The sequence below is a fragment of the Harpia harpyja genome, chromosome 17 (assembly GCF_026419915.1).
Source record: "Harpia harpyja isolate bHarHar1 chromosome 17, bHarHar1 primary haplotype, whole genome shotgun sequence".
Lineage (NCBI taxonomy): Eukaryota > Metazoa > Chordata > Aves > Accipitriformes > Accipitridae > Harpia > Harpia harpyja.
In genome coordinates, this window is record NC_068956.1 from 4292906 (window position 1) to 4311300 (window position 18395).

The 18395-nt window shown below is 42.9% G+C and overlaps 1 protein-coding gene across 3 annotated transcripts in view; it reads right to left on the minus strand.

The window, feature by feature from the left end:
- The window catches only part of NARS2 (asparaginyl-tRNA synthetase 2, mitochondrial), a 52699-nt gene extending 34612 nt beyond the window's left edge, over positions 1-18087 (minus strand). For 2 of the 3 annotated variants that reach the window (XM_052812184.1, XM_052812183.1), the window contains exons 1-6: positions 17861-18087; positions 14880-14989; positions 13898-14018; positions 13089-13229; positions 9450-9530; positions 284-384 (exon numbers count right to left, since the gene is read on the minus strand). In XM_052812184.1, the coding sequence (XP_052668144.1) occupies positions 284-384; positions 9450-9530; positions 13089-13229; positions 13898-14018; positions 14880-14989; positions 17861-17992 (686 nt within the window). In that variant the 5' untranslated portion in view covers positions 17993-18087. The remainder of the gene's footprint in view (positions 1-283; positions 385-9449; positions 9531-13088; positions 13230-13897; positions 14019-14879; positions 14990-17860) is intronic. The other variant, XM_052812185.1, reaches the window with a different exon arrangement.
- Between the last annotated feature and the right edge of the window lie 308 nt (positions 18088-18395).

Below are 18395 nucleotides of genomic sequence, written 5' to 3' on the forward strand. Positions count from 1 at the left end.
AACAAACCTACACTCATTCCCATAAAGATTATGTCTCCATCCAATATTCCCAATCCATGGCAAGCAGAAGGAGACTCCTAGTATTTAAAATTAGTTCACAGACCAGAATTAAAAAGCAGTCTAATTTTCCCCTGCCTAGGCTGGTGCCTCACACCATCACCCAGCCACTGCTGCTCAGTTCGTTTCTGGCACACGTGGCAGATATCTAACAGACACCAATGGAGCAAAATTAACAACTGAGATGATCTCACAGGTCAAGCCAAAAATTCCTTGTTTTGCTCACCCCGCCATCACTTCCAAATGGAGCTGGCCAGAAACTGTCAGGAAGGCAGGCACACTGAAGAAATGGGTCTTTTCTGCAGGTTCCCTTTCCTCATTTGATGTCTGTAAGTCAAAAAACAAGCAAGAAATCAGACTACTAGTGTTTGAATAAAAAGCACAGCTCCTGGCTTGTTTTCCCTTTTTTTCTCTTAAGAAATTCCATGAGATTGAACCCAAACACTGCTGAGATGGAATCCAACAGTGTGGTAAGTTGTAAGACAACGCTTCCCATCTTTCCTCAGACTCCTAACGGGCTCTAAATCCTATTCAAGCAAAACACATTAAGAAAAAGCTCCAAGATAAAGGATTCTTGGGGACTTCTCTTTCTAGGGGTCCGATGCAAATAATGGGTCTATGTAGTGAAAAGCCATACTTTAAGTGGGAAACAGTACAGCTCCCATCTCTACTTTTAGTGACTTTTGAGAATATGGGTTGTAGGTATCACAACAACTTGCAGAACAAGTTTGTGAACTGTGTCACATACCTCCAGTGTCACCAGCAAAGCTTGGACATGTCAGCACAGAGGAAGGATATGCAGTTCTTTCATACATTTCTCAAACTAACAGGGATAGTAAATTGGATCCCCAGCAATTAGTTATATCAGGTCAGCTGAGTGGGAAGTAACTCATTAAGATGACACAGCTTCATGGAGTTTGATGCTCCAAACGTTGTGGGCAGCACAGAGTTCATACAAAGCTAAATGAATATGAGGCTCTTCACTTCTCACCTCTTGACTTTGTATGTGGGTATGTCAGGAGCTCTAAATTTTACTCAAATAAAAGAATTGTGTAACTTACATGTTTAAACGTGGATAAGCTGCATTAGGAATGACATTGTAGAAAGGAAGGAGGTAACAAAACATAAAATAAAATGTCAGAAAGGACATATTCACCATTTTACAAGCAAGTCTGAGAACAAGAATGGTAAAAATGCAGATTTTCTACAGTAGCCTCTGTTTTTGGCTCGCCAGTAAAGTATCACGTATACAGCTAAGGGCTCCGTCTACCTAGGAGTTTGGTAGCAGGTGGAAAAACCACATCCCATGTTTCTGGGAAATGCAGACATACAAAATTAAAATCCCTCTGGAACATCTGTTAAAGAACATTTTGCCCAGCAACATACGAAAAAGATGCCAGCCTATTAACCCAGTCTCCAAATATACGTATTGATTTTCACTCTTTCCTACCAAGATGAACAGTGAGGGGAAAGGGAAGGATCTCTATCATTTCGAAGTTTGAAGCTTCAGACAGCATTGCCTTCAAAATTCAGTTAAGTCTGATGACAAAATGGAGGAGTATTTTACATGTCAGGTGCACTGCCTTTTAGCAAAGACTTCTAAAACCAGTGTTACTTCCTTTTCATGGGCAAATGAATTTGTTTCCATTGCAAAAAGAAAAACAGTAATCAGAAAAAAAAGGAATATAATATCCTCTAAAGACTTGTTATTCAGTCTTCAAAAAAAGCAGAACCGAAACAATATGGAGTTGGAAAAATCACATCTTACATATTACATGGGCACTGAAAAACAAATGATGTTTCATTTCAGCTTTTGCATATTTTTCAGGTCACCAGACATTTTAAGCATAAAAAACTACAAGTAATGGAAAATTTAGCAAGTTCAGTGTTTCATTATAAAAATGCTCAAAAAAAAAAAGCCCCATTAAAGTGATGGTATGTTTTTGGTTTTTTAATTTACAGGCAGGCACAAAAGAAAAATTAGAAGATCTCCGTGTTGAGCACTTTAAAAGTCATTTGAGCATAAGAACTGTGCTTCAACATTTCCCTGGCAGACACCAAGCTGACCATAAGACAACAAGGAGCCCTCATGGCAAAGAAAATCACCACCCTCCTGGGCTGTGTTAGGCAGAGCACTGCCAGCAGGTCAAGGGAAGGGATCCCTCCCCTCTGCGCAGCACTGGTGACTCACCAAGATCGCTGGGTGAAGTGCTCAGCTTTCCCAGTACAAGAGAGACATGGACATACTGGAGTGAGTCCAGTAAAGGGCCACAAAGATGACTAATGGACTGGAGCATCTTTCATATGTGGAGAGGCTGAGAAAGCTGGGACTGTTCAGCATGGAAAAGAGAAGGCTCAGGGGGAATCTTATCCTTGTGTATAAATACCTGATGGAAGGGAAGGAAGAAGGAACCAGATGCATCTCAGCTGTGCTCTCTGAGAGGACAAGAGGCAGTGGGCACAGATTCACAGATTTTAAAAAAGACACACAAAATTTCATCTGAAAACAAGAATACACTTCTTTTATTTACTGTGAGGGTGGTCAAACACTAGAACAGGTTGCCCAGAGATGCTGTGAAGTCTCTGTCTGGGGAGATATTAAAAACTCAGCAGTTCAGCTGACCCTGACTGAGTGTGGTGAGATGGATTAGATGATCTCTAGAGGTCACAATTCTGTGACTTTTAGAAAAACACATGAAGATGAATGAGATTTTTGTTTCAGCATCTTCTATATTTCAATGTCATCCCTAAGCTTTGGAGGAGTCAAAGGTTCAGTAGAAAGACAGAAAGAAACTTTGAAGCTAATCTACATTTACTTCCAAACTAATACTTTTTTCTGAGATAAGTTTGAAATACTCACTTTTCAAAGTGTAGTTCCTAGGAGTATGCTAAGTGTTGCTAGCTCAGCTAAGTATGCCACTGCCTCCAGTCACCCTACTCCCCAACTTGCTTTGTCACAGGGAGGTTGCTAGGCTCAGGCTTGTTTCCCAGCCTTTGATATTCTACAACCTGCCATTTTTCTCAATGAGTCTGAAGGTGTTGCTTTTGTTCTCAAAAAGCTCTACTGCTCATCGCAAAGATAAAACAGAGACTGCCAAAGACCTCAGATCACAAGGCAGTTTTATCTCTTCACAGCATCACACTAAAGAAAAGAGCAAGCTTGCCTTGCTCCACAGAGATCAAGGAAAATAAGACAATTTGTGGCTGTAACCCCAGGACTGCTTCCTTTGTTTCATAGGTTTTGCAGTTCTAAAAAAACCAAACAACAAAACCCAAGGATGCAGAAGCAGGGCCCTATTGTTTTCTTCAAATAAACCCAGAGTATTTGCTCAAAAACAATAAGGATATTAATAAACATACAAACATCCACATACCACAACCCCAGAGCCATGGCCAGAACACTAAAGAGATGAACCACATACCACTCTAGTTTCTCCTACTGCAAGCTTAGTTCAGCTACATTCCATGTTCCACCAGTGAAAAATCCCCCCTAATCCTGTAGGATGCAACTTCTAAACAACGAGAAAGAGACAGACTGGAAGCAGGAAAAGAACAGAAGAAATCAGCCATGAAATCTCAACACTTCCCCCCAAATCCACAAACAGGATACAGCTGTCTCCAGGAGCTGGGGCTTCGTTTATTTATAATGACTTTGTGTCATTTTTCATCCACCAAATCAGATGTAATCTCAGGGAGGCAAAGGGAAAACAGACACAACAGTAAGTGACTGGAGGAAGAGTGTGAGAAAGCCTGCAGCTCAACTGGACTTACAAAAACCTGCAGCCAGTTTGAGAGGCCACTGAGAGATCCCGAGATGCATGTCTGCATTGTGAGCAGCTCCTGGATGGCTTCCAACAGAAGGTGAAGAGCAAACATAGCAATATTTAGATAAACTTTTACTCCCCCATCACCATCCTATCACCTCACCTCTCCACAGCTGCCCACTTCCTCTCCCTCATTTTGAGACACAAAGCTTGATGAACAGGTGTTGTGAGCTGCAAAAGTCAATCCAATTGCTACACAGGGAAAAGGAAATGCCTCCCTTTTCCTTCAGAAGGGACCCGTTCAGCAAGGAGGTATCCCATAATTAGCAACTTTACATTTCACATGTACAAATATCGACTAACCCACTAGAGGTGGTTCCTCCAGTTTACACATTCAAGAACAAGATCAGGCCAATGTTGTCAGGTGCCTATGCCCCCGATTTATGCTCAGCCTCATAGCTGCTGGTAGAAGACAAATAATAAATAGTAGGCGATGCTACCCCTCCACTGCTGACATGGAGTGAGATTGTTTTTCATGTCCATGACTAGCAAAATGAAGCGACAACATTGTGGTGCTTTTATTTCAATTAGATGGACTTTCCTCCCACTTCCCAACCCCCAAATACCTACTTGATAAAAGATTAGAGAGGAATAACGTGTTTGCTTTCAAGTTCTCTCCATTCCCTAGTCGAAAACTACACAAATTACAATGGGGAAAGAAGGAGGGGGAACCTGTATGAAACATCTTGGTGTCTCGGAGTAAACGTGCTATAAACATACTAGGATTCAACGTCAACATCAAAGGCTTTTTATTCTCATTCTAAATACGAGAACAACTGGATTTAGTACTTGTTTTGTTCTCCATCTCCTCAAATGTCTAATGATTTAATTTAAAATTATTCCCTTTGATGTCAGTCTTATATTAACTTTTACTTGAGGCAATTAGCTTCAGGAGAGTATAAACCGTTTGATTCTGTCTTTCACTCTGTGCAAGCCAAATGCATGAAAGGATCAGAGAAGACTTGAAAAGCTCATAGAAATCACTGCTGTAGCTCTAGCCCAGGCCCACAACACCATGCTGCTGAAGCTTCACAGCACCACATCTTTAATCCAGACCTGCCCTCTGTGATGTCCCGTTATAAACGATTGGGTTTTCCTTTTTAGACAACCACTGCAAAATTTGTAACTTCCGAGAAGTCCTCCTTGCAAATCCAGTCCTAATTCTGATCAGTTGGACTTGCATTGGGCAATAGCAGCTGGTTCTGCTGAGACAAACATCTCATATATATGGACTGGAATTACACGCAGGGATGAACCAGGTAGAAACGAGCAGAAGCTGGGAGAGCTAGAAAATGCAAGCGCAAGCCCTCCCTCAGCTCAGTTCCAGCTTACCCTGATCCCTGCTGAGCACCTCTCTGAAGTCCCAGTCTCCCAGTGACTGGCCGCCTCCCATACCGCGATGCATCTCTAAAGGGGAAAACACCTGACAGACAGTAATACTGTTGCATTTAAGTGTGATTCTCCCCAGCAGATCCCAGCCTTCCTTGGTGCTGACAAGGCTATTTTTCAGCAGTACCAAAGGAAGAGTAGGAGTAAGTTTCTGCATCTTCAGCAGCAGGCACATATTTCTGATGCCACAGTAGGCACAACCATGAACCTGTACCCTTCAGGGATCTAGAAACTTTTACATTCACTCCTGTGAGCAGGTGGCAAAAAAAGCCCAAAAGCCAAACACTATACAATCTCTGGATACATTTTAGAGAAGAATACCTGGATGGTTCTTCAGGTTTACAGTTAAGTATCCTTTCAAATAATGAAAATAGCCTGATTCAGACCCCGGGTTCAGTCAAACAACACCCAGATGCAATGAGATATGTGTGTGGGAAGAGACAAGCCTGATACAGAGCACACATTACTTCCACTGGAGACAAAAGGTAGAGTGCAGCGCTCCTTACACATAGAGCAAGGTCCCCAGGAAGGAATAAGGCCACAGGCAATACAAAATACATGAGATTACTTTAAAGAGCTGTGAACATCAATAGAGCTGTTGTGCTTTGCAACTGACTGCATGTTGAGTCCTAAAAGGCTGCAGCTGGGCAGCAGGGAAGGTGGCTGTCCAGGGCCTCATCACACCAGCTGAAGTGTCCCGGGCCAGAAAGACTTTTCCAGAGTGTAGAGGAGCCTCTAACTTCTCCACAGCAGCTGAGGACAGACAAACAAGGAAACTTTCCAGGGAGCAAAGTGGAAAAGAGAGAGCAAGAGACCCAGAAAGCAGGGAGCCTTCAACACTGCAGACAGAGTGGGAGGCTACTGAAAATAGCAGGGAACAGACATGCAGCTGGGTCACAAAGACAAAAGAAAGGCAGATTTCCTAGGAAGCAGACCCAGAAGGGAACTGGGTAAAGTTTCTTGCAACATACAAAGCTGCTAAGAATTTTAGACTTCAGAAGATAAAAAAGAAAAACGCAAGGAAAGGATCTGCCCTGAAGTGCTAAGACTGCTGGTACAGAGGAATTATTGTCAGATTAAATTAAAATAAAATAAAAAACACCACCTCACCCTGCTGATCTGCGTTCCCCCTATTTCAAGAATTACCTCGTCCTACTTTGTGTTCTACTAAAACCCAGCTTTCAATATTCAAAGCTCTTTTGGTGTTTTCAGTAAATTTACTTTAAAGAAGGCAGCACAAGCAAGATTCTTCCCCACTCCAGAGTTCCACCAAAGGCAGACACCATCAAAGGTGCAGAAATCCACAAGTTGGTATTGCTGATGTTCTCCATGTGGGTTAGGGTCTGCCTGGCTGTTTTCACACTTCTGGCAGCTTCTCCTCAAACTTCTCTTCAAACCTACATTTTTCAGGTGTAGAAGGTCTCAACTGCAAAAGATTTCTCTGAAGTTCTTACCATCTTGTGATTTATTTATTTTTTAAAATCTCCTCTGCTTACTGCCCTCTTTTCACTGTTACAGGACTTCATTTTTAAAATATTTAGCTGAACTGATTTGCCCAGCAGAGAGGGAAGAGATTCTCCCCCATCCCAAGTCCTGGTATGAGAATATCCCAGCCAAAGCTATGTACAGACTAATCAGTATACCCAAAACCAAACAAAGATAATGAGGAAGCTGAACATATAAACAAACACAAATCCTACAGGATTAAGAGGTCTAGGAATCAAAGATCATATGCCTTCAAAAAGCCTTTTCCTTCTAACTCAAGACACTTTTTCCCCCATCTCTTCAAGTCTCACGTAAAAACAGATTCCTACTCTCTTCACTTTCCACCATTTCCAAAGAATGCACAGGCCTGAGCAGCCATCAGACATTAGTCAGAGTATTAAAATTGTGTCAGTCAGGAGAAGACAGCTATTAAAAGGCAATGGTTCATAGTAGGTGCAAAAGCAGCCTCTAAATTGGGTCCTAAAGGCTAATCAACCAAAGTTTTCAACTTACTCCACTAACAGAGGGACAGCTAACTGGTGAGATTATCAGTTTTATATACCACCCAAGGGAGCTAAAAAACCAAAAAAGGCAGAAAAAACAACCTGTAAGCTGCAGGTGTATTGTAACTACTACAGATTCAGGAGCAATAGGCCACCAATTTATGTTCTGGTTGCAATTGGAGGATAGGTCTTAAAACTTTAAGTACAGCATTTAAACATTTTTTAAATTGAAGAATCTAACATGCAGGTTGCTTTCAATGATTCCCATCATCATAATTCTTGGCTACTGCTCAAATATAAGAGGAACAGGAATTTATTTTCTCCCTTGGCCTGTCCAAGCAGTGAATTAAGGGCTAGTTTAAAAAGTGACTGAATACGGCAGTCGGGGAATGTCTTGATGGTTCATTTGATTAAATGCATGTAGAGATTCTAGGCTTTGCTGCAAATACCATACCCTTATGCCTGACACCCTTCCTGTCACCCTTATTTTTATGTCTGACAGCCTCACATGCATGGCCCAATGCAGGTTTAATCTTCCCCAGATTTCCACTGTCAAGAAACAGTGTCACTGCTCCAGTGGAATGAAGTGGTCACAGTAGGATAGCAAGTGGTCTTAGATCTCTGCTAGCCAATACCAATTCTGAACAGAGCTTTGCAGAAACAAAATGCAGCCCTAAATTAGGCCAGACAATGAACTGGTACTGGAAGATGAAAGAGGAAATCAGGGAGAACTTCCCACTTCCCAGCAGCAAGTAGGTTTCTGAAGCCCTTTCTTTGTGGCACAGGCCATTTAATGGGATCTGACTCAGTACTTACTCCACACCTTTCAAGCACAGCTGTCACTACATTTCTCCAAGACAGGTATTATTTACACCTAAGCAATCACACTGGAGAGAGAGCAAGAGATTTGCCTTGAACTACGCATTTAGTTAAGATTCAGTTTATACAAGTTTCAGACTCACAATTTAGCACCTCAATCAACATTTGCATCAGTGCTTCTGTTACTACCAGCCACCTACGCTGTAGTCCTGCATCCTCTACAGCTTTCAAGTGGATACAATTTGTACCAAAGACGTAACACACTGTACAGCTGCAAACTGTATAATGTTCTCATCATTAAGTGTCACTTGTTTTCACATCTTAATTTGCATGCAACAGCCTGGAACGAACCTTTGGTAGCATTAAGGGATCTCAATTAAACAGGAACAATTTAGTTTAGCTAATCAACTCTATTGTCCCAGCAAGCAAAAAGCTGAGCCACATGTACTGGTCTGGAAGGGAATCCCTAGTAGCACAGGTTAGACCTTGAGATCCTGAAGAACCAGTACACAGAGGCTTTTTGTCATGAGGCTGTGCAGAGAGTGGAAGATGTGATCCTGCGGCAAGCAACTACTACCTCAACAATTATTCTTTTGCTTACAGATGATTCACCAGCAAGGCTGGAGCCAACAAGCGTAAGTGGCAATGGATGTAATTGTTTGAGAGAAGAGTTAATTTCATATACAGAAGTATAAAAGGCAGATGGAATTTCTTATGATTCATAGATGTGGTGGTTAGGAATCATGAGAAATCTGTGGGGAAGATCTTAGTGGTTATAGCTGTATTTAAGTTTCACAGGAGGTTTTGACCCAAAATGTGAAGTACTTCATATAATGATAGATTGTGACAGTAATTTGGTTGGATGGGTGGGGAGACTTGGCAATGTTGGGGGAGAATTCCAACATACAACAGGAGTAGCTTGTAAGGAGCAACATATATACAGGTGAAAAGGAGTTATCTCATGGTAAATTATATTCTTAATTTCAAAGCTAAGAAATATTTGCATGTAGTAGGCTGTCCTGAATGTCCCACCCCATCTCTTGGGCACTTATGATCACGTCTTTCTGTTTACTAAGATGTTCCAGTTCCCTTTGTTGTTCTTTGTAAACTTTTCCACAGCATCAGGGATAGAAAAACCTCATCAGTACAAAAGGTGCTGATTAATGCACAAAACAGCAGTAAAAAAAAAAAAGTAACGCACCTGTTTAACACTAAATTATTAGTTGAAGCAAAGGACTGCTATATTAAAAAAATAATCATAGAAGTACATAAAGGAAAGGTTTTGTAAAGATAAACATTTCCTCTAACCTTCAATGACTCCAGAATTGCTCTGCAAGCAAAAATCAAAACAAACTTTATGCAACCAACTTACCTCAATTTGAAAGAGTTCCCCAGCACCTTCACAGTCATTTGATGTAATTATGGGGGTATGAATATGCACATAGCCATTATCCTGGAACAGACAGAACACTAAAGTTAACTAGCTAAAGATATCAAACATCAACTTCAAGGATAACATCAACCAGTACATATCATAACTCAGCTATTAGCCCCCAACCAGGACAGCATATGTACTGTTAAACAACTTCTACCCTACATGGACAAAGACAGAGGACTAACTAAATGCTAGCATGATTTACAAATCAATGTTTACTACTTGTGCTTTTCTTCCATATTTCATAAAGATACTATGGGTTTTTGCAACTGCCCTTCTCCACACCATTGCCCTTTCTTCTCACCTCCTCTGGTATTTTTATATTTTTGGGCATTTTCACCCCTACAGCCTCAACACTTCAGCTTCTTCCAGCTTTTGGAAGATGGTGGTTAGGCAGAGGACACTCTCTTAGTGTTCTCCACTAAGAGAAATGATCAAGTACGTTAGATCACAGAAATCACACACTGCATGGGAGAGAGGCCTTAAAAACACCCAACCACCATGAAAATGTCAGTCCCACCTTGCATCTTCCGAGATATTGAAGTCAAACGGATTTTAAGAGACAGGGTATACCCTGGCTTGGTCATATTCTAGGTACCTGGAGAATTACCCATTCCTGTAATAGTTCATAAACCCAGCAGAGGCCTCCAAAACCAGGAAGGCTGTATAAAAAAAGAGCCCCTATTCTCTGGGTTTCTCCACAGTGCAGCCACTTTTAAGCCAGCTGCAACTCAATTTTCAGTGGATGGGTACATCAAGCAGACCTCAGACAACCACATACAGCGTGTCAGAGGCAAAACCAAGAACAGAACTCTACTGTCACCTTCCTAACTTAGTCTCACTACAGAGATCACTGGTGGAGCACAGAGATCATACCTGTGCATGCCAAGGCAAACAACAATCTGGTACTAGCTGATTTCAGCTGTGAACAAAGGATTTGTTTTCTCTTGCATCGCTGTAATGTCTAGCGCAAAGGGAACCCCTTTAAAATCAGGGTGTGCCTGCATTACCATGATATATGCAATGATGTAGCATAACCCATTGTCTATTTACACATAACACTAATTAAAAAAAGACAAGATTAAAAAGCAAATGTTTCCAAAAGCTTAGTTTCACAGCTTTTACCAAAATAATACAAATCGACCATTCACATGACAGGTCCTGGTCCTTATCACCAGCTAGTTAAAAGGCTAGGAAGACAGGAGCAGTATTTACTGCCCATCCTGAGAAACAAACTAAAATTAATTTTGACCAAAGAGTTCGTACGATCATCCAATGCATTTTGTGGAAGTACCGTAACACGACCCAGAGGGACCAAAGTCCCTGCAGTCAGCTCCAGGCTACCTTGGTTACAGGTGCAAAGACCTCAGCTTGCCAAGCGCCTGGCAGGAGCTTCTTACTGAGATCCAGTTACTACACAGAAGTTTTGGAGCCAGAACTACTTGCTTTGCCTGGGGAGGGTAGTTTCAGCCTACCAATATAAAATGCAGGTTTCTGCCACAATCCCATGCATAGTCCACAGACCCGCTGGTCATGTGGCCTCCCAATCCTACATGAGATTTTGGAAAATTGCCTAAATTCCTCATACTGTGGTAACAATTGCTGTAAAGAAGCACATTTCACACAGAAGACCCCTTACATGCTTTGGAAAGGAATGAACTGCACAGGTCTGAAAGATGAGAATCCCATAAAAAACTCTTGGATAGTTCCCCTTATAAAAGCATCTAAAAGACTGCAAGTCACATTACTGTCTCTGACAAACCTGGTAGTTAGTTAATGTGCAAAGTGGAGGTTGCTGTTCACACTGCAACTATTTTATTGTGCCTAGGAACAATGTTCCTATCCCATATGGACCATGATACTCAGGAAATGATTTAAAGGTAACATTTTAGCCTTCAACATCCAAACCAAATCCAGAAGTCATTTGGCATTAGTCATTTACTGCTGGAAATGAGTAGGCTAAAAAACAAGAAAAGTTTTTAAAGTTACAGAGAGTCTAGATAATTTCAAGTGTGTATTAAAAAAATCCACTTATTTTCTTTCACCATTAAGCTCTTTACAGCTTTGCAGAGTGAAAGCACTGCAATTACACTTTCTAGTTTATGTATGTTCTGGCATTGTCAAGTCAGAAATTCCAACATTCTTGGGATGATGTAGGTGGCAATTTAAAAAGACTGCTTTCCTTCCATGAGGAATGGAGCAAACCACAGATGTTCCTGGTGCTAGGAGAGTCGTCACATAAGCATTCACAGATATCATATCTGGGACCAAATCTCCCTTATCCCTCTAAAAATAACTTGAGTGTAGCTGCTGCTGTTAAATTAATGATACTTTATATTTTTTAATACTGCTCAGCTCTTGAGCATTTTAAACAGGAAGGTATGTCAGAGTCTGAGCTGGAGTTAATTTGGAGAAGTAAAGCCTTTGTGTCCATGTTTGAAATCACAAATTGTGGTAGGCAATGCCATCTAGCGGCTCGACGCCAGAAAAGACTGATTCCCAACAGAGTTGGGTTCTGTCTTACGAGCCCGCACAACGCTGACATCAACAGCAGCTTTAACTGACAAAGCATTTCTACTAGGCTCTTTAAAAAAAAAAAAAATCTTTTAAATACCGTGTATTCTATACGCATAACTCTAGGTTATAGGAGATAACTCCTAGAGCAAGCAAGCCTTCATTGCCACTGCAGGCGACAAGTACCAGCATACCTGGGACCAGAAATTCAATCTCAACAATTCTGACCTGTTCTGTGGGCCATGCTAATTACTACACATGAATTTTGTAATCAGAATGCTCTAAATATGATTCTACTCAAACTAAAGCCAGTTTATCTAAATATGTTTATTTCAATGAATGGCTTTAAAAGAAAGGGCTCAGGTGCGCTAGAGGACTTGCTACCTTTATCTACTCATGCAAAGAATCACATGGACTCTATACGGCATCTGTAATTAGAGTTAATTCACTGCCCCCACCGCCTGCACAAAGCCTGTACCACGCCCACAGCTTAAGAGTGACACATTCATAAAATACAGGTGCTTCCCACCTATCAGTTTGAAATGCATCGAAACAGGAGTCTCCTAATCTCAGCTAACAGCATCCACCCAGACTTGTAACACAGTAATAGAAAGGTAAGAACTGAGAAGAATAACATGAAGCTCTAAGCCAGTTCATCAGTAGCCTTCCTGCACCACAGATTTTTCATTGTGGGACGAGGCTTCCGTCCAAGGACCATAAGGTCACTGCTGAGGATGGGTTAAACAACTCCATATTATTTTGTGTTCCACAGACCACACACACTCGCAGGCAATTATATTCCAACTTAGTGAAAGGGATAAAATAACTAACAGGAAATGGGTGGAAAGACGCTAACAAGACCACAGACGTGCTAACCTGATCATACGCAACAGTCTGGCCAAGGCTTCAGCCAGGCCCAGGCCTGGAAAAAAAAAAACACTGTGTCCAAAATCCATACCCTGCAGCCGAGACATCAACCTCCCTCCCTCCCTCCTAACGTGCTCCTGTGAAGCCAAACTGGGGGAACATTTTACACATAAGGCTCGGTACAGAAGGGACTACCTGGAAGAATGAGTGGATGGCTGCAGTGGCTTCACTGCGGATTCTCAAGAGGGAGCCGAGTGTGTTGTTTCTGCATCGCAGGTGAGGGAACTGTCGGACATACTCCAGTGGGTGCCTCTCCTTCGTTTTCAGAGGGAATGACTAAAAACAACAAGGAAAGAAAAAAAGAAAAATAAGAGGATGAGAACTAGGAGTCAATGTAGTTTTATTGCTATTCATGGAACACCATCCCTGCCTACTAAAACTCAGTCATCGTTACAGAGCAGAGAACTAGATGCTTTTGCGTATCTTTTCTAGTCATTTTGTGGATTTTATAATGCTTACAGCAGAGCAAGAGCCATGAACACAAGAGAAGGTAGTAGCGCTCTGATATGTTCCACCTTTTTGATGTTGAGCCACCTTGAAAGCCAGCTGTTCATCTCACTGCTTCAACAGCAAGCCGGTTCCAAACATGCCTGTGGCAGATACTGTTCTTCCACCGGCACAACGTGGAGCGTTTTGCCAGTCCCATTGCTTCTCCAATTCGTATTCCAGCCAGACTTACCAGGTGAACCACCTGGCACAGGTAAGTGCTTCAAGGTGGGACAGTTTCCATGTAGAAACAGCTCTGTCCCAGAGGACAGCTTTCATGGTGATCCCATGTTTCTCCTTTGATATACCCTATAGACACAGCTGACAAATCAAAGCCTGCAGGACCACTCAGACTTAAAGAAAGTACAGTTTGAAGCATGCTTTGCTGGATACTTGGACCTTTTGAAATTCATTTCCAAAGCTGTCCTATCAGTTGGACTCCTGCTGCAGTGACATACCCAAGTATCACAAGGTCCCACCACACGGATGGTTTCAGCTTTCAGCTCCATGTTTTGCATCCTATGAGGACTTTTGACCAGTTTCCCTTGCACTTCTACTGCGCTTCCAAAAGTCAGATCTCTAAGAAACCAAGAAAAAACAGCAGCTTAACTAGGCACTGATACAAAGTCAATTAAATTCAGAACAGAGATTCCCATTAATTTAGCTGGACCACTTGAGATCACAAGACATACTGTAGCCATAGGGCTTAATTGATGAAATGAAAAATTATTAAACGCATAGGTGGGAATGTGAAGAGATTCACAAATCTACAGAATAATTTAGGACAAGACAGGACTGTTGGACAAGTGAGGGGAAAAGAGACAGCCTTTTATTAGAAGGGGCTCTTGGTGAGGACAAACCAGGCTTACAGAAAAATAATAATTCAAAAAAATTTTTAGAAATCAAGTTACATGCAGAAGGTTCCTAGATCCTCCCAGAACTCCCAACCCTAGCCCAAAGAACAATTTAGAGTAACAAACAAAATGAAGCTGTAAAACAAGTGCATCATTTTATTATAACAGAACAGGCATGCCTATCTAGGGGGTATGCCTACCAAGCCAGCACTGAAGTTGTTATAGGAAGAGCAACAGCACTCTCCAAAACCTGGGGACAGTTATCCCCAGCTACGTTGTGTGATTTCCAAGCAAGTACGACAGTAGTCCAGAATGCCCATACTGCTAACAGCTATTAAGAAAATCGGGTCCAAATTAATCTCACAGGACAAGCAACTGAACTACAAGGCCTCAGCTAGTGGAGACAGAGTAGTCAGACAGTCTCCATCCTAAAAACACATCCAGAGACCCCAGAATGCAGTAGTGCCTTTCCTGTGGTCAGGTGCCAGCTGCTGGTGAGTCACTGGCACAGGAAAGGAGGCCTAAGCAGACCCCTCCAAGCACTGGTCAACACAGGTATTTCTCCAGGTATCTCAAACTGACCAACCTATTTTCCAGGCTGGGATCAGCAACCACCTGGAGGTTTTCCAGAGAACTCCCATCGTTTATATGCAGGAACAAAACTTCCTTCTGGGATCGGACAGAGCGGACCCAGCCCTAGGGGTTAAAGAAAAAGAAATTTGTTATTTCTTGGCATTTACTCTGTGTAATCATGCTCTTCCTTGCAGCTGAGCTGGACATGCTACTTCAGGCCTATTTCAACTTCTCATTGAAATCAAAGGAAATATTTCTTTAGGGGCCGCAAAAATAAAAAATAATTAAAAAAAAAGTCGGTGTCAGGTTTTCTACTGACTTCAAAGCAAAGAGAAACAAATCCTTAGGCAGAGGCATCAACTCTCCTCCTGAGTACGGCAGGCATAACTAAGATCTACCTGCATCTCTGGGGAGCTGAGAACACAGAAAATGGCAAAGTGGTCTGAAGATGAAAAGCATTTTAGCAAAGTACATATTCTTATTAGCGTTGTCCCTTCAAAACGCTTCTTACTGAAACAGGAGAGACCTGTAATGCATAGTTCTTTATGATAACACACTCAAGACTGTTTTGATGATTCTTATTACCAATTTTTGTTGCTGTATCACCTGTAGGAAGGTTCCAACTGAAATTTGTTCACTGGTTGTTTACATGCCCTAAGCCATTGGACTGCTAAAACAATGATGCTGCAGCCAATTCAGATTCAAGTGAAAAATTACATATTCATGCAAAACAAAAATGAAAGTTAATGCCTTGGGTATTTCTCCTTACACCTCAAAATCAAGACTAGTACACCGTCCCCATGGGGAAAAAAATATTAAGAAAAAAATCTAGCAGTGTTCTTGTCCAGTTTGACTAAAAGAATTAAAACAGTAACACAGCAGTTCTTTGTAACAGCAGAACAGATCATATATATGTCAGGCTAATGTCTTAATTCAAGTTTTTCAATGAGAAATAACATTTCCTTTAAAAAGAAATTAAAATTTAAGTCAGTACCAAGGCACCAAGCAAATGTAATAGCATGCAAAATACAACTCCCTTACTTGCTCCCCAGCTCACAAGAGTTGAGTCAAAGCTGCCCTTAAAAGCAAAACTATCCACTGGGGAGCTTCCAGTTCACCTTATAATAATACTGTAGAGAACAACTGAAAACAGTGCCGATTAAACAACCAAACTGCCTCTTTTCCAAACAGTTTTGTCGTTTGCTTAACTCGAAGTGCCCAAGCAGTTCTAAGGGCTTCATACTGCACAAGTGCATTAGGGATTTTATACCAGACAAACCAATGCGAATCCATCTACTTCTGTTGTGTAGACGGAACAAATTCAAGAATTAAACAGTACCAAAAGTAAAGCATTCTTAGAACTACAACATGACTACTAACACAGACAAGGCATTAGACAGGCTTGTATAAAACAAAGAGGACAACTGCATACAAGAACTATAGAAGATTTTAAAGCCATGAACCTAACCATTAAAGAAACTTTGCCTTTTGCTCCAGCCTCACAATTTCAGACAGGCCTTTCAATGCAAGAACTAAGCGCTCCTTAATGAAACACACAAAACCCCTGAACAAAGAAACATTCTCAAGAGCTTTCTTTTCTACCTCATCAGGCTGTTTTGGGATCTGTTAAATAAGGAAATGAGTTTTGCATCCTGCAACAGGAAATAAGAGCATACCCACAGACTTGTATTGGAGCAGCAGAGGCTGTGGCAGCAGTGTTTTGACTTCACACCTTACCAGAAGCAACATGTAGCGAGTGCCAATCCTGACTCAGACCAGACTGCACATTCCAATAACCTGGCCATAAGGCTGGTTTTAAGCCAGTCCAGCTCCCTAACACAGTTTAATACAAAAAACATTTTTGCTAGCACAGGGGAAGAGCAACAATGCAGCAAGGACCTGGGGCAAAAAAAAGGCAGTATTGCCAATTTTAGCATCAGTTTACTCCAGCTTGCATAATTCATAAAACTACAGCTGAAAAGCACCTATACTGGATGAGCTGCTTCCTACCCTATTAGGCTTCATCTACATGTGTGCAGGAATATCTGTGTGCTAAAAACTGGGTTTTGGGTCAGTAGAATCATAGCATAATTTGGGTTGGAAGAGACCTTCAGAGATCATCTAGTCCAAGCCCCCTGCCGTGGGCATGGACATCTTTCACTAGACCAAGTTGCTCAAAGCACCATCCAACCTGACCTTGAACACTGCCAGGGATGGGGCATCCACAGCCTCTCTGGGCAACCTCTGCCAGCGCCTCACCGCCCTCATTGTAAAGAATTTCTTCCTTATAAATCTATATCTACCGTCTTTCAGTTTAGTTTAAGACTGTTACCAAGCACCCCAGTCCTTTACAGATTCATCCAGAAATACTGACAACTACACAGTTCTAGCCAAGGGCCTTGCACTAAAACAGGGACTATGCATCTGCAACCACCGCTCTGTCAGCTGGGAACACCAGAAAATGGGGGGACACACAACCCTGTGCTAAGGAAAGGGAAAGAGCGCCATTGCTAAAAAGTCCATTTATCTCGGTCTGCCTTGGTTCACAACAGGAGCTGGACACGAACATCAATGAAACTGTTATTGTTGGCTCCACCCGACACTGCTATAAACCTAGATGTGGAACAAGACCTAAAGCAAAGCTTTAAAAACATCAGCACAGAGGCAGTGGTTCACTCTCCCAAACCAAATGGGCCACAAAACCAAAACCGTAAAGAGCATGTTTCAGTACAACCCATCACAGTAACAGCCTTTCCCTACACGTGCCAAGTATCTTCAAAACGTTGTATCTGATCTAACAACGGCAAACTGAAAAAATATAGCCAGAGCTGGCTCCGGAGACTGCAAAGGAGATCCGTCCCTTTAGTAAAACGTGCTGCAGAGGTTTTAGCTGTTCTCCCTGAAGCACAGGCAGTGAAACCGGCGCGGGCCACGCCACTCCAGCTCCTCTCCCTTCCGTTAAGGCTCTGGGTGGGCTCGTTCCCAGGCACACACCTGCACTTTAACCTCGCCAGCCGGTTCCCGGGCCCCCAGCGCCTCCCGGACCCGCAGCCGCACCTCCCGCTGCGCCCGAGGCAAGGAGACGCAGCGGCGGACGGCCTGCCATCCCGCCCGTGGCCCCAGCATCGGCGGAGGCCTAACGGGCCTGCTCCCTTCAGCGGCCGGGCCTCATCCCGCTCCGCGCCCGGCCCGCTCTCCACACGCCTCCCGTGAGGCGACGCGACTCCTGTGAGGCGACGCGCCTCCCACCGCCTCACGTGACCGCCTCATCCAATGGCCGCCGGGGGGGCTGCCGCAGCGAGCCAATCGGAACGGAAAAGGGCCCAAGCCCCTCCCTCCCCGAAGAGCCGCCTTTTCCGGCCGCCCTGGGCGCAGGGGCCGCTGGGAAATGTAGTTCGCGGCGTGGGGTGCGGAGGGCGGCGGCGGCCGGGGTGGGTTTGTGGCGCCAGGCAGGGCACGGGGGGGACGGGATCCCCGTGGCGGGGGGGTAACGGGATCCTGCTGCTTTTTGGGACCTCGGCTGCGCTGT